Here is a 15,948-nt window from a genome sequence, read left to right as displayed (position 1 = left end):
AAACAAAATCTAGTTTTAAAAACTTTTTAAAAGATTTTTTTTTGGTCTTTTCTCTCTGATTTGCTTAACTGCAGCAAAAGTCAGTTTTTTTTTCTTTTTCTTCCAAAATTTGCTTTACTCTGACAATCAAAATTCCACTAAGAGTAGGAAAAAAGTCATAGCTGTGGTATGGAGCAGAAAGGTAAGTATCATCCTTAATATTCCTTTGTATATTTTCATACTAGGCCAGTACTTAGAGAAACTATGACATAGTTAAAATGTGAATTCAGCATCATTCCTCTCTCTTTTCAGCAGTTTCTTTTTCCAAGGCCCTCCAGATGACCTCAATGAATCATAATGGTGAAAAGAACATAAAAATATTTTTGCCTAAATGTATCACTTTATAGATGTGGAAAATGGGACTCTGTGAGAGGGATGAATTTGTATAGATAAGGTAACCAGCCATAACTCAAACTGGTCTTTTCTAGTTTAGTTCTCTCTAGTTGGTCTAGGAAGCCTCCTGGCACTTCAGTTTTCTTACTGTAAAATGGGGATGATAATAATAGTATCTACCTCATAGGGTAGTCTTGAGTATTACATGAGAGTAGAACACTTAGAACAATGCTTGGGCTATGGAAAGTTTCCAATACTTGTTTGCTGTTATTATCATTATTATACTTCCACATTCTGCCAGCAGGCTGCCCAAGGTGCACACACTAATGGAAATACCCCATTTGGGGACCATGCTGCTGTCTTCCATTCTCAAAACAAGTCACTATAAAAATTTCCTCTTGTGGCATTCTATTCCCCAGGGCACTGTTTCTCTGCTGGGTGACACTGGAAGGGTAATTGATTTTATTCAGATAGATGAACTCCATGTTAAAATATTGCTTAATGTTACCATTGCCTAGTAATAATACCTTAACTCAGTGAAAATGTATGCGCCTCCATAAACCTTAAAGGGCTGACTTTAATGGGACGACTTCAGATTTACCTGGTAGGTGAGTGGGTAAGTCGTTTTTCATCAAACAAGTCTTTTGTCTTACCTTGAGGTACTGCCTTCTCTGCTAGAATGCATGGGACCAGCCAAGCATCCTCATCACTCTCACCTCTAATTTCTGGAAAACGAATACCAGTTACGAAGTGGGTGAGCATTTATGATTTAGAGACCATTTTTTTCCTTTGTTAAGGTCAGGTGAATGGAACTTGAGCAGTGAAGAAAAACTAGTCTTCACTTCTGATCATTTAATGGATAGAAAATTAATTCTGAGAGTGTGATGGAAAGAAGTACTACCTGTCACTGAGGAAAAATACTGTATAGGGCATGCCCCACCCTGAATCTCAGGAACCCTGAGAACCAGGTTTGAAATAGCGCCTGGTGGTGGCCTCACCTAGAAGGAAGTTTGACAGACCCTTCTGTGATGTCGCTTGCAATCATCTTGGGCATGGATTCCCCCAGTCCTTGGTTCCTCTCTTCCTCTGTCCTCCCTCCCTGACTCCCAACTTCATACCTGGTCCTGTTCTTCCAGAGCATTCTACTTTACTGACATTGTGCATGACCTAGGGGAACCCTGACAGTGAGTTGCAGCTTTGTGGAGCTGAAACTTTGTCACCATCCACAGCCGCCCAGCCAGCCCCCAGGAGGGACCCTCTTGAGTAGCGTGTGGCATTGAACTGAAGAAACTTACCTCCTCACTGTTGGTATATTTTTTCCTTTTCTTCCGCACGAGACGGGGTTGCGGGGAGAGAGATAGAGGGAGGGAGGGAGGGAGGGAGGGAGAGAGACAGAGCGAGAGAGCGAGAGCAAGCCCCTTTAGCAAGAAAACATCAAGACTTTCCGAGTGTGTGGTTCCCTTCGTCCCCATCAGTCGCTTTAATATTTCAAAATGGACCCGGTTCTGTGGCGGGTCCGAGAGTGAGGCTGTGGGGGACCTCCAGGCAGAACCTCCACGGAGCCTCGCGGCTGCTGCGTGCCCCGGGAGGATACGGATTTCCCTTCCCTGCTACTTGCGCGCGGAGCCCAGCTCTTGTTGAGGTGCGGGTTCCGGGAGCCCACGCAGCTCCGCCGGTCGGTAGTGGCCGCGGCTGCCCTGCGGGGGCGGGTGTGCCCGGCCGGGGTCGGAGCCGCGCGTGTGCCCGGCAGACGGCGGTGCCCGCGTGCCCCTCCCTCCGCGCCCGCGGTGACAGCCCAGACGCCAGCCCGGGCGCTGACAGACGACTTTTCTCACTTGTCAGTTTTCTCGTTTGTCAGCAGAGCTGCTGGTAAGTGAGAGAAAACAGAGGGGCGCGAAGGCAGCGCGGCCAGGGAGTGAGCGGGGCGCGGGGCGCTGGGCGGAGCCGGGTGCTCGGCCTCCGGGTCAGGCCCCACCGCCCGCGCAGGCTCCTGCTTGGCTCAGTCGCCGCTTTTCTCTCCCTTTCTTCACTTTCTTCCTCTTCCTCTTCCTCTTCCTCCTTCTCCTCCTCACTTTCTCTCCTCGCCACCCAGTCCTCCTTTTCTCCTCCAAACCCTTTAGCAGCGCGCGCTGATCGCTTATGTGGCTTTGTTTGGGGGTAGGGGAAGAATACGAATAGACCTGAGGTGCTTTCTCTTAGAGCAGAAGCCCTATCCCTATCCCTATCCCTATCCCAATCCCAATTCCAATCCGTATCTCTATGCCTATCCCTGGGCATTAGCCCGGGACCATGGCTGGTTCCCGCAGCTGCCTCCGGGGCGCACCTGGGGCCGTGGTTTCCCGCGATCGGAGTCCGCTCTAAGTCTGAGTCTGGGGGCGCAGAAGGGGGAGCGCGCCGATAAAGTGCCAGGCAAACGCGCGCCGCGCCCGGCTGGGCATCACGGGCTGGGCGAGGAGACGGGAAGGGGATAGCCCAAACTCTCTCAGCTTCACCGCCAGTGGTCACCTACCTTCAGCTATGGAGTCCCCAACCAAGGAGATTGAAGAATTTGAGAGCAACTCTCTGAAATACCTGCAACCGGAACAGATCGAGAAAATCTGGCTTCGGCTTCGCGGGCTGTAAGTCCACCTATTTACTTCTCCTGCCCCATTTCCCGCTCCCATCCTTATTTTACTACACATCCGCAGTAACGACTGTTCACCCCGTTCCTGCATGGCCCTTTAAATACAACCCTAGAAGTTCCACAACTGCTGCTCTGTTAATTACAGTCACTGCTACTTTTCTTCCAACACAGAGAGGGTTGTCTTTCTGTCTTAGAATGACTTACTGTTCCAAGTCATGCTTTTTGGGGGGTTAAGGAGAGATGTCCTTTGATGAGTCAGTTATGGTGGCCCAATACTCAGTGAGGTGTTTCTGATCCCTTTTGCCCAGGGAGAAAAGTTTGGGACCCAGACAGGGACTTTAAATTGAAAGAAGAGTTTTTCTCTGCAAACTGCTTGCAAACACTAGGGCAGGTGGTCCAAAAACTTACCAACAGTTAAATTCAACATGCATTCTGGCTGCTACATTTCTCTTTTCCCTCTCCTTAGCCCAGTCGAACGTCTGATATTTCCTAGGGTTCTTTTTGGTGGAGAAATGCTTACTAGAAGGAAAAGTTCTTGTGGAGAAAGTGGGGGGAGAAACGATATTGGAGGTTTCTTGCAATATTCGAACAGTGAAATGGAGTGGCCAGAATTCTAGTTGCCCTGATGGATGGAGATCTCTGAATTCATTCACCTCATTGGGTTCTGTCTGTTTTTGGGTACTGAGGAGAGGTGACCTGAAAATACGTGGTATTTCCTGAAAAAATATTTCATCATTAATGAATTGCTGGTCACTCCAGTCAGAAGCTTGAGGGATAGCTGTACGTACATTCACAGTTTGCTCCTCAGTCACTAGGCAAGTCCCAAAGACACCTTCCATGATTACCAGATACTACTTTCATCAGACATTTGGCATCAGATATCTAGTGTGGTTTAAAAATATGGTTTTTCTCCAAGCATATTCTCTAGACATTCTGTTTCTAACAAGGACACTGATGGGAAAACCAGCTTCCTGCCAGTTTGTTTGTTTTGCTGCTGTTATTGTTTTTGAAAGCACACACACAAACAAAAGACAAATAAATGTGTTGATCTAAGTCAGCTTGATATTCAAAGTTTCTAAGGAGAAGCATTAAGGTAGTATGTGTTTCTTTAAGAAGTCCTTATTGACAGGTGCAATTTATAAAAGCCATTCCATATATAGTCCAAGTGAGCTTCATTGCCATTGATTTCAATGGGAAACCATGCCAAATAATTGGATTTTTGACTTGTCTAGCCACCGCTAGTGGAGGCTGTAAACTTATTTGGAAACCTTGTCTCTAGCTGGCAGGCTTTCCTGACAGTTTAGATGCCTGCAACGCAGCAGCTCTCGGAGTGGTGTTTATAGTAATCTCATGTTATATGCAGTGAACATTACGTCCGATTGTATTGCGCTGCACACAGAAAGTTTGTTGTGTCCACAAAGTCTGGGCCCGAAGTATATAATGTGAAAGTGTTGTCGAGCTGGTTTCCTTGCCATGCTTACTAGAGGGATTCATATCCACACACCCAGGAACAACTTCTCTTGGGCTGCTTTTCAGTTTAAATCGACTCCATGGAGACATTTGGGCTAGAGACAAGTGTTTGGTCAAATCAGCAATGCTGAGGCGGGAACTTGTGTGGAAAAGCATTAGCACTTACAACACTCTGTCTTGTAGCTTTCTCAGTTTCATATCTGCTAGGCTTCTCTCCCCAAGGTGTTGCAGTGCAATGTAGCCACATTTTCATTTTCTAGTCTCTTGTATCTACTCAGAACCTAGTGCTCTTGAACATGGAAAGTGTGGGGCGATTCTTCCCCAAATGTGTGTTTTTGGATCCCTCTACCTATCCTTCCCAGCAAACATGCTGCCCAACAGCAATCACGTAAGATCTTTAGCTTCATTTTCTAATTTGAAAAGAATATGCTATTAGTTGTTATTATTATACATATTTTTACCAGTATATGATGCTTACCACTTCTTCTTCTTCTTTTTTTTTAAATGTTAACAGCAGTGCTGGAATAAATAGCTAAAGACTCTGGAAACCAAAGCACACACTCTTTTATACAACTTGGAATAACATTTTTGCAGTCCACAAGTTGGAATAACACTTTTGCAGTCCACAAAATAGAAACCCTTAGGAGAAGGAAGGGTGTGTGCATATTTGTCCACACAACAGATTGTCAGTAAGAGAAAGGAAGCTGCTCTTTCAACATTTTAGAAAGGCTCAAACCATAATTGGATTTTCATATCAATTTATTACCATGACACCTTTATAGAAAGGGCTCTGTAGGTGACCACAGATGGTGAGGAATTCAGTTCAACTTGTCTGAGAGACAAGTTCAGGATGTGCTCATCATCTCATGCCTGGATTATTCAATGGTATCTCATCTCCTTCTTGTTTGTATCTCCAGTATTTAATTTATTGTTGAATTTTTCATCTCCTCCATTAGAATGTAAGTTCCATGAGGACAGATACTTACTCACTGCAATACCTAGAACAGCATTTAGCACATAGTAGATGCTCAAGCAATAGGTGATGAAGCATAAAAACCCAAATGTGAGCTTTTAAATATTCAAAATGAAGATAACTATATATTTAGGACAGCTTATGGCCATGAGACCTGTCAACGCAATGTGCCATGAGCTAGCTGGGATGCAGGTTTTATTAACATCATTGCCCAGGTTGGGGCATAGAAATCTAAACTGAGGTGGGAACTGGGCCAGATGTGTGGCAGAGTTGTGGCCCAGGGCTGAATCCCACTGTTGTGATCGTGCGGGCTTTCTCTTTCCCCTCTTTATAGCCCTTCTTTCACACTGGTGAAGGGTGGTCTTTACCAGAGCAAGAGGATTTTTGTGGTTATCACCTGCAAAGAATTAACAGCTGAGGATACTACAGGGCAATGTCCCCTATACATTCCAACCCCTACCCATACCCTGCCATGCTTTATTTTTCTCTAGCACTTCCCACCGTCCGAATGCTGTATAGTTTATTTATTTTTAGGTTTATTGTCTGTCTCCCCCAGCTAGAATATAAGCCCCATGAAGACAGGGTTGTTGGTTCACTTTGGTCACTTGCTTTTGGTTTGCTTTTTATCCCCAGTGTCTACACTTCCACCCAGTATACAGTAATACATATTTGAAACATAGAGCTGTTTTATATATTTCTCTAAGAAAGAATTAGGAAGAACTCTTAACTTAGCATTGTAGCATCATCAACATACTAACAGTGCATCAAATATTGGAAATGCGAGTTTTGAACACTATCTTAGCTGGGATTATAGACACCTGCAAGCCCAGGTGTCTGTTATGATGATGGCGCCCATGCCCCTTGAGCGAGGTGCTGCACACTAATGCTCAGAGGCTGGCTGTGATTCCAGGGAGGTTGCTGGTCCTCAGCCTTGCTCTGCGGCCCTGATGATCTTATGCACATGCTCCCATTTCTCTAAGTGAGAAGAGAACAAATACCGCACACCTGAGCTTTCTTAATTGAAACTGTCAGAGGGATGCTGTCCTCTTACTCTTTGGAAAGGTGCCTCATTTTTCCTTTTCCATAAACCTCAGTTCGTCCCAATGAGCTGTTGTCATACCTCTTTTCACTGGAGGACTGGGTAGAGTTTTTGAGTCCCTCTCAATTGTTTTTTTGTTACAGAATCTTCCAGTCAGGGAAATAGGGCTGCGGGTGTTCTATAGACCCCTGATGAAGCCTCATAGGGCTCCTTGTGTTTGAGCAATTGGGTCATGACTGTACCTTGGGTCCCGACCAAAAGTTTTTCTATTGCCAGCCTGCTAGATGATGACAGAAAGGTGTTTCTATGCTGCATTTTTGAAAAACTGAGAGCAAGAGAGCAGGTTTTACTTATTCCTTGGCATTTATTGTCACAATTATAATTATCTAATCTCATATATTTATTTTGCCCAACTATGAGGTAGTCGGTATAATAAATTTTATGCTTATATAACACTCCATGAAGATGATGATGCTTTTTTGCATTACCTAAAGTAATATTATTAATATAAAGGCAAGAGAATGGCTATTAAGTTAATAGACTGCACAACTATTGTTTTTGTCTATGCAGCAAGCTTCCCATCCACCTTACTATGCTAACAGACTCTACTCCTCACCCCAGCATAGTACAACTGGCCAATCACAGAATTTACCTTCCAGGCAGTAAAAGTTAGTCTCAAGTAGGGTATGGATCCCAAACAGAAGCATTAGAGTCTCTCATTGACATTTCTGTATTGACTGTGGGAAAGGGAGGCTTTTGTTTTCTTCTGGACTTTCATGGGGCTGCCATTGGATCCACTTCCCACCTCACAGAGAAGACCTTTTTATGGTAGGAGGCAGTGAGGCCAGTGCTCAAAAGGAAGCAGAAAAGATGAGTGGAAATTCCTGGGTCAGCTCCTGGAGGTCCCAGTTCCTGTAGATGTGTCTCCAGTTCTGTCAGCTATCCCAGCTACATGAGCTAGTTAGACTCTCTTTTTGCTTAGGATGTTTTGAATTCAGTTTCTCTGAAACAGTCTTAACTAATACCCTATTGATGTATAGAGAAGTTAAGTGACTCTTCCAACCTACACAGCAAAGATGAGAAAAGCCATAGGCAAAAAAGCCTGGGCCTTTGGTTTTAAATTTCTTATTTAAGCCCTCTCTGTTTTCTTTCTATTTAACTGAATTTTTAAATGATATAATTAGTGTTCTGGCAACATGGGATTACTCAATTAACATTTACTGAGTGTCCATTAGGTGCCAGTCAGTTTGCTAAGCCCTGGGTTTGCAAAAGTAGGTAAGATACTTACCTGACTTTCAGCAATTTGAAGGCTAGTGGCAGAGACTGACATGAGTACCTGGAGGTGATGAATATAGTTCCAGGGGGATGCGGGGGAAACTACCTCTACCTGGGAGGGCCAGAGAAGGTGTTACAGACTACAGTGAATTGTGTATTCATTCTAGCAGACTCATCAGAGTCATAAGGAATAAACTTGCTTAGACTCTTTTCATTAATGTCAGCCTTTTGCAAAAATGCAAAGAAACCTTTTACAAAGGTGAGAGAAAAACAAGGAGTCTTCCAGGCAGCCCATAATCAACTAGTTGAGATTTCTGAGCTGTTCTTATGGACTACTGGCAAAGTTGCTTGCACTTAATTGAGACATGGCTTGAGTTCTAATGAATCTTCTCTATGTTCATCACTCATTGAGAATTCCCCAAGGAGAGAATATGGTTGGGTCTATTTGCTGTCATGCAACATGGAGCTATTGGAGAGACATCTGCCCTGTCCCCTCAGAAGTAGTTGGCCCCTGAATTGGTCCGGGTAATAGGATTACCTTCTCCTACGAATCAATGCCTAAGAGCCTTACTTTCCTTAAAGGTTAATGTGTGGTATCCTCTTGCAGCTCATCTAGTGCAATATTGAGGGACAGATAGAAGTTTAGTCATGAGAGGTGATGCCGGAAAGGAAGGCAGGGGCCGGGTAGTAATACATGACATTTAAAATTTTACTTTTTGTTTTACACAAAATATATATGCTCATAGTTTGAGGAGATGAGTAATTTGAACACATTTTACTATACAACAAAAAAGTGCTGTGTTCTAGGTGTTCTTTTATATCTTCTAGAGAAATATATATATATTTTTATGATACATATTATTTTTAGAAGTTTGTGTTTTATCCTTTCAGTTATAAGAAATTGTTAAAAGATGTTAAGCTGGAGAGTAACAAAATTAGATTTGAATTTCAGGATTGTAATTCTGGGAAAAGGGTGGAGGACAGATTGGAGATGAGACTCGAGGCCTGGAGACCAGTTGGGGAAGATGCCTGATTTGGGGTAGTGCTGCTGAAGATGAAAGAACAGGGGGCATGTTTGAAATGAGAATTGACAGAACATAGATTTAGAGCAGAGAAAGAAGAGCAGTTGTCTTGCGAGTTCTTTCAGCTTAGACGTCTCGGTGAATTTGGTGTTATTTGCCTCGTTAGGGACTATGGAGATTAGAGCCGGCTTCGATAAAGCAGAATGATGAACTTGGGTGTAGATATGTTAAACTGGTAGCCTCTGGAATGTTCAAGTAGCTATTGGTGATGGCAATATGGAGCCATGGAGAGACCTTTGGCCTGGAGCGGTGGGTCTGAGAATCTTGGTTCTTAGTTAAATTCTTGCAAGGAGATGACCCAGGGAAGAAGGCATTGCCTGAATCTTACCAGAAAAGCAATTCCAGAAGAATACTTTAAAAAATCATTGTTTGTTTCCTCCAGATTACATATTTAGTGTATTAATTGGTCCTTTTACTCTCCCATTCAATTGGAATTGACAGATTGTTCAGCATATTTTTATTGGGTTTCCATTATGTACTAGGTGCTAGGAGCTTCAGAAGGGATCTGAAAATATCAGAAGAAAATCCTTACCATCAGGAAACTTAGAATATATTGAGGGAAACAAGATAGTTCTCATACATGTGAAAAGGTTAAAAATCAACAACAAAAGGGAGGGCAATAGTTAATTGCTGACTAAGTGATAGGGATGCTACATGCTAGGATTCAGAGAAGGGAGACATTTGTGTTTGAAGGACTGTTTTTGAGTCTTTCTCTTCTTAATAAAGATCAAGTTAAATCTCTCTGAAATACATTCTTAATGTACACTAAAAGTGAAAAAATGTGAATATCAAAAGGGGTAAGTAGATTCTCACATTTACAGTGAAATTTTCTTTACTTGACTACTCATACAGTTTACTAGTACATCATCACTAGATTATTGTAATTTGGTTATGCTAGTGTATTAGTTAATTACAACTCAATATTTAGCAGTGGAGTGCTTAATATTTTGACTGAGCTTTACGGCATGCCTCTGTCAGTTGGGAAGCAGCCCTCAGCAGAGAGGTTTGCACATTACCATCTCTAGTTTTCAATCTTTAATTTTCTTTGGCTCATGGAAGACTACTTGCCTTGGTTTCCATTTCCCCACATGGAAGGAAAGTGTTTATAGGACCTATCTCCTGGCTTTTTGAGAAACAACTAAAGAAATGATTGTTATTAGGTTAATGCAAAAGTAATTGCAGTTTTTGCTATTAGTTTTAATGGCAAAAACCACAATTACTTTTGCACCAACTTAACAAATATAAGCCACATTAAAATAGACTGTGACAGCTTTGAGAATGACCATCATAGGTTTCTCACTAGCAATAAAAATGAATTCTACAACAAATGCAACACTCTATTTCTGGAGGCAGTATACTGAATTCATGTAAAGTGTTGGTATTCTTCAGCCTTTTATTGTACTCTTTATACAGAGTCCTCTTGACAGCTGTTATTAAACAAAATAAATGAGTCTAAATGACCGTAAGACAAAGCTAGATGTTCCTAGCTTGTGAGATTATGAAAAAACTTAGAGAATAATTCCATCCAGAAGATACAAAAATTGATAATTTTAGGTAATGAGTTTTATTTACATAGTTGAAGGATACACATCCATATGCAGAAAATTCAGTCATTCGTTCACTTACCAAATATTTCTCAGGCACTTACTGTGTTCCTGGTGCTGTGCTAAGCACCAGGGAATTAGTGGAAAACAAGATAAAGGCTCCCTCCCTCGGGAGATGTTTAGTAGAGGAATATATTAAACAATATTTCCATAAATTACTACCTACTGTGACAAGTGCTGCAAGAAGTCCAGCACAGGGAGCTGTGAAACCATAGAAGAGAGGACCCAAACCTGGTCCAGGATTCAGAGAAGGTTTCTCTGAAGAAAAGACTGATGCTCAGACATGAAGATTATGTAAGTAGTAGTTAAGTAGAGTTAGGGAAACGTATTCTAGGCATTTAAGGCCCGGGATGTTTATACCTGCAAAGATCTAAAGACAAGAAGGAGCATGGCCCCTCTGAGAAAATGAAAGAAGGCCAAGAAGCTGCAGCACAGACTGGAAGGAGGGGAAGGCTCTAGACACCGTTGGAGAGGAGCCAGGTCCGACTTCATCCACCAGGGGGCGTCAGCAAGGGGAAGCCGTTATCAGTAGGCATGGACGTGAGAACTTTTTAGGAGGTAGACCCAACAGGACTTGGATATGGGGGATAAGGAAGAAAGTGGAATCAAGATCATCTCACAGGTTTTTAGCTTGAATCCCCAGGTTCCATTTTCTTAGATTAGGATCACTGAGGGAGGAACACGTTTGCAGGTCTTGTTGTGGGTGGGAACAGAATGAATGGGGGTAGAGAGTTTAGTATGGGATGAGTTCAGTGTGGGACATACTGACTACGAGGGGAGATATGGGGAAGGCAAGAGCAGTTGGATAAGTCTGGAGATTAAACAGAAGGTCTGGAGATATAATCTATAGCCCAGCAAAGTAAGCAGAAAAATTCTGTGTATGTCTGAATGATGCCAAATTAATATATCTATAAATTTTATAAGTAGAGAATACAGTTTAGTGTGACCCCTAAATAGTCTGAAGGAAGCTTTCAGAGGACCAAAATTTTATGTATATTTTCTCATTGGCATTTACTTTTTCAAAATATTGGCATTTACTTAGGCCAGCTAGTAATCATAACTTTACTTGAAACTTATATTGACTACTTAGTATCATGCCCATCACAACATAGGTTTGGAAGAGAGACAGAAACCAGTATGGTCATTCCCAGTATTCCAAGGGCAGAAAGAGGCCATGACCTTGGGAGCCAGATGGGATGAGCCCTCATCATGGACCTTCTGGGAGGTAGAGGGCACTGCCATGGGGTTGAGACCTGAAGCCTGGAGCCTAGCCCACTGCAGAAGGGCCAAGTGAAGCTTGGCTGCGTGGAGGCTCTCTGGGTCTGGCAAGAGGCCTTTCTGCAGTTTAGGTTCCATTAAGGGGGCTTGGCCTCCCTGTGCCTGCTCCAGAGGTGCCTCCATGGATATGGCTGGGCCTTGTCTCCTGGAACAGTCCACAGTTCTGGCCACAGTGCTCCCTCACTGCACTACCTCTGCCCATTCATGCCCTTTCTCTTCTCTTTAAGGCCTTCCATCTATTTTTCTACCCAAATCCAAGGACCCATTGCAAGGACCCAGTATTCAATGTTCTGCCAAAATACAGCTTTCCTTTCCCTTAAGGCCACCAGAAGAGCAATAATTTAGACAATCAGTATGAGAGTGCATGGAGCATTTTGTCTGAAAGTCACAATTGGATATCCAAAGACCATTAAACTGTTGTTTATCCAGATTCCAAAGAAAATGCTTAAATAACCAAGACTTTTCCTGTAGTCTAGAGATACATCTAGATACATACATAAACATGGTAGTGAAAGATTAATCTTTGAAAGCCCCTTCCAGATGTTTTAGGAGTAGTTCAAATTCAGACTAATATCTCGACACTTATTTTTGTCTGTCTCTCTGACTTTTTTCTAAGGATGACCCACAAAAGTTTATTGCATTTAGTATACCATTCCATGTGGCTGTCACTGGAAACTCTGTCTGCTAACTGTGAGGAATTATAAACACTTTCATAAATAAGGTCTTGCCTAGCTCATTAGTGAAATAGAATGATTAATTATCATAAATCAAGCCTCATAAATGTTGTTTCAGAACTGCCATTCTGACTACAAAATCACTGACTGAAATTAGTCATTGGTAAAAAAAAATGAAAGAATCATTCAAAGCACCAATTTCTGGGAGATTTGGCATAGTTTCAGTGAAGGTAACTACTATAGCTCAGGAAAATTTGCTTCCAATGCTCATCTGATTTCAGTTGACAGAAGAGCTCAAAATGGTCCCCAAAAACGCATCTGCTAGTTGGCATTTTTTTCCCCTGTATTTTGGACAATGGGCTCATTTTGCCATATTTAAATTGTTGAGATTTACAGAGCGTGTGTTCAGGGAGGCTTACACAGATGATGCTACTACAAGATAGGATTTTAGAGGAAATAGGAAGGACTCATGCTCCCAAGGAGTCATGGCACTGACTAAAATTCACCTGGAATTGTAAATGACCAGCAGCTGCTTTCTGCCAGGAGTGGGTTTTGGTAAGAGTTGGGAGGAAGGGCACAGAGTGGGGAGTGGGAAGGAACACTGCAGGAGTGGGTAGGCAAGGCTTAGAAAAATTAGACTGACATTGAAGTGAAACTCAGCAGAAGATTACAGTTTTTGTTCTGGCTAAATCTACAAGGGGAAAAACAAAGTGGAGGATTGAAACAGCTCTGTGGATAATTCAATTAGAAAAAAACCCTACTCCTCCCCTAATTACAGGGATAGATCTGTGAAGAGTGAGATTTTGTCTTAATCCTTTGGATTTATCTCTACTTTGGCAGTGCTGTCACAGATATTAAGAGAGATTTTTGCTTTTAGCTTTTCTCATTGATGTTTATTTAAGTAGGAGACGGGCTCCCAGGAAGAAGGTTGCAAAAATCGCTTCCATTCCCACCCACACAGTTTTGCAGTACTTATAACACAGCAAGTGGTTGTAAATACGTGAATAGAGGACTAAATCAGTTATGCAAAAAACGTACTACTTGGGCTTCCACAAGCGTGACATTTGCTTTCTATTTTCTTTCTCTAAAAACCTTTCCCTGTTTTTTCATTGGTGCCACTGATTAGCTCATTGCCGGCTTTAAGCAATAGACTTTCAGCTAGAAGGAAAGGAAATTGTGTTTGGTTTACTAAAAAAAATCTTGCCTTCCAAAGGAAGAGTTCAGCTTTCTTTGGGGAGGGGTCCCATTTGGGGCTTCTCAAATAGTAGTCCAAGTGCTGGAATTTTTAACCCAGGCTCATAAGAGAAGCAGGCATGAGCAGGAGATTTGATTTCTGTGTCTGGCCAGCTGTCTGCAGGCAGCCGAGGGGATGTGGAGGGAGAACAGTGAAGAGAGGGGCTGGCTTTGGGAGGACAGGAGCCCTGGGGCAACCTGGATCTGCCATGTGAGTTGGTGTAGCCCCAGGTGGGGCTTCCTCTGGGGTTGTTTAGTTTGGAGTTACCTTCTCCTAGGTTTCTCTACTTTCCACTGCCTGGCCAGTGCTAGATAGAAATGCACTTGCTCCTAGGAAAGAGTAAAAAATTGACTGTCTTATTAACATCTCTGCTTCAGATTTGCATTCTCCCATTCTTTGGAGTCACCATCCCCAGCTGCAAACCACACTGTCAAAGCCTTCATGTGAATTTGATCTCATCACTTTTGGCTAAACATACTGGAGTTCTCTATCTTTGGGGGCTGGCTATCTCTGAATATGATCTTCATTTTCTAAGAGAATTCAATGACCGTATGAGTCTGTAGAACAATTTTCTCTACTAGAAAACCTAGCTAATAAATTCCCTAGAATTTTTGTTTTTGTTAGTTGTTTTTCTTTCCTAATGATTGGGCTGTTCAAGGTAAAAATGAGGTTTTTTTTTTTTTCATTTTATTTTATAATCTTTTTCTTTTTTTTCTTTTGGTCTTGCTTTGGACCTTTGGCCAAGCAGGAAAATAAACTCATTGTGCACATGGAATTTCATTTCGTAGCTCATCAGTTAAATATTCGAGCTAGTAAGACGGGAGATTCTCTTACTCTGTTATCTCCTTTCTCACCCCTAAATATTCTTGTGGAAGGTGCCAAGAGACCACCAGTTTATATATATATTTTTCTCATTAGCATTTACTTGTTCAAAATGTGGGAAAGGCCAGAAAGCAATGGATAGCTTTGCAAAGTTAGTTTTTAATACGTGCATCATGGAAATGAAATCACTGGTAGGAATGAGAAGAAATGTACAAAGACCTTCCATTCTCAGTAGCATGTAGATTAATTCATACAAATGATGTAAGAGACCCATTAGAAGTTTCTAGAGATATCCAATTCTTTTCAATTTGTACCCTGCATGCCAATGAAAAACAAAACCAGAGGATCAGATGATCGTTCAGATCCTCACTCATTTCATGGTTATTTGTGACATTTTATCTCAGTCCACTTTCCCATGAGTGAAACACATGTGATCTGTAGTCGTGAGAACCTGTAGTTAACTATATGAGCCTTGCTGTGCATTTTGTGTTTATCTGAGCCTATCTTTTAACGTCCTGTCCCTTGAGGGAACTGAGGGCTGAGAACCAAGCTTTCCAAAGTGGTCTATGTGTCGGCGGTCGTAGTGGTCTCTGGAGAAAAGAATGGAGACAGGCTAGGACTTGGAGAAGAGTGAGTCATTGTTACACAGAAACCCTGGAGAACACTGAAGGCAGAGCTGGAATTCGTATTGTGTGTATGCAGTTGTTGCGTATTCAACTTCCCATACCAGGAAATCTTGTGCCCAACTGGGAGGTATCTTTCTGTCAACTTAGAAACAGAGCACAAGTTATGGTTTTTCAAAGCCAGCTTGTTAGAATATTAAGCCTATTTATAAACCTCATTATTGCAGCACCCATATGGCTCTTGCTCAAAGATACTCACTTTAAAAAAGTGAAAGACTGCCAGGCGCTTCATAATTTAGCATCAATGTTTAATTGACTCTCACTTATCCAGGCTATTAGAAACGATTTCCAAATCATCTGTTTGACTTTGGAGTACTTGATGCTTACATTTGACTGCAGGTGTGCCCAGTACTCTGGGAACTCCTAGCCATCAAAAAGCAAATAAAGACCCTTAAAAGCATCCTTGCTCCCACCTCAGTGTTGTTTCTTGCTGTTTGCCTGCTTGTCTTTACTCTGCCCCTGGCTGTGGACAGAATCACCCCTTAAGCTTGCTTAGTTTCATTCTTTATCTCCCTGACTGAGGGCAGGAGATGGAAAATAAAGTTCAGAGTCTAGAAGCTTCTGCTTTATGACACTGCAGTGGAGAGCTTTGGGGAACCTATTTAAATATTGGAGGCCAGTGCTCTTTGCCCTTTGATGATGCTCCTGTTTCAGAATCTGCCTGTCAGGATGTGACCAGCTGGCTGTAAATGCACGGAAGCCGTTGAGGAGGGTTTTGGGGCTCATTTCCCCTGTTGTGCACAAGCGCACGCACGCATACACATGCATCATTTAATACTTCTTGGGTAATCCACAGTTCCATTGAAACATTCCGGACGT

The 15,948-nt window shown here is 42.4% G+C and overlaps 1 protein-coding gene across 4 annotated transcripts in view; it reads left to right on the top strand.

Annotated features, from left to right (window-relative positions):
- LOC101024526 (calcium/calmodulin-dependent 3',5'-cyclic nucleotide phosphodiesterase 1C) overlaps positions 1-15,948 on the top strand; it is a 445,901-nt gene that overhangs the window by 215,414 nt on the left and 214,539 nt on the right. Inside the window, exons 1-2 of one of the 4 annotated variants that reach the window (XM_031665344.1) lie at positions 1,795-2,241; positions 2,888-2,990. The exons of 1 other annotated variant lie outside the window; for it this stretch is intronic. In XM_031665344.1, coding sequence (XP_031521204.1) covers positions 2,890-2,990 — 101 coding nt within the window. In that variant the 5' untranslated portion in view covers positions 1,795-2,241; positions 2,888-2,889. Of the gene's footprint in view, positions 1-1,794; positions 2,242-2,292; positions 2,991-15,948 lie in introns of those variants that run through there. 2 more of the 4 variants (XM_031665345.1, XM_031665343.1) reach the window with 2 other exon arrangements.

This window comes from Papio anubis, chromosome 4, assembly GCF_008728515.1.
Source record: "Papio anubis isolate 15944 chromosome 4, Panubis1.0, whole genome shotgun sequence".
NCBI lineage: Eukaryota > Metazoa > Chordata > Mammalia > Primates > Cercopithecidae > Papio > Papio anubis.
This window is presented reverse-complemented; position numbering and strand designations above follow the sequence as displayed.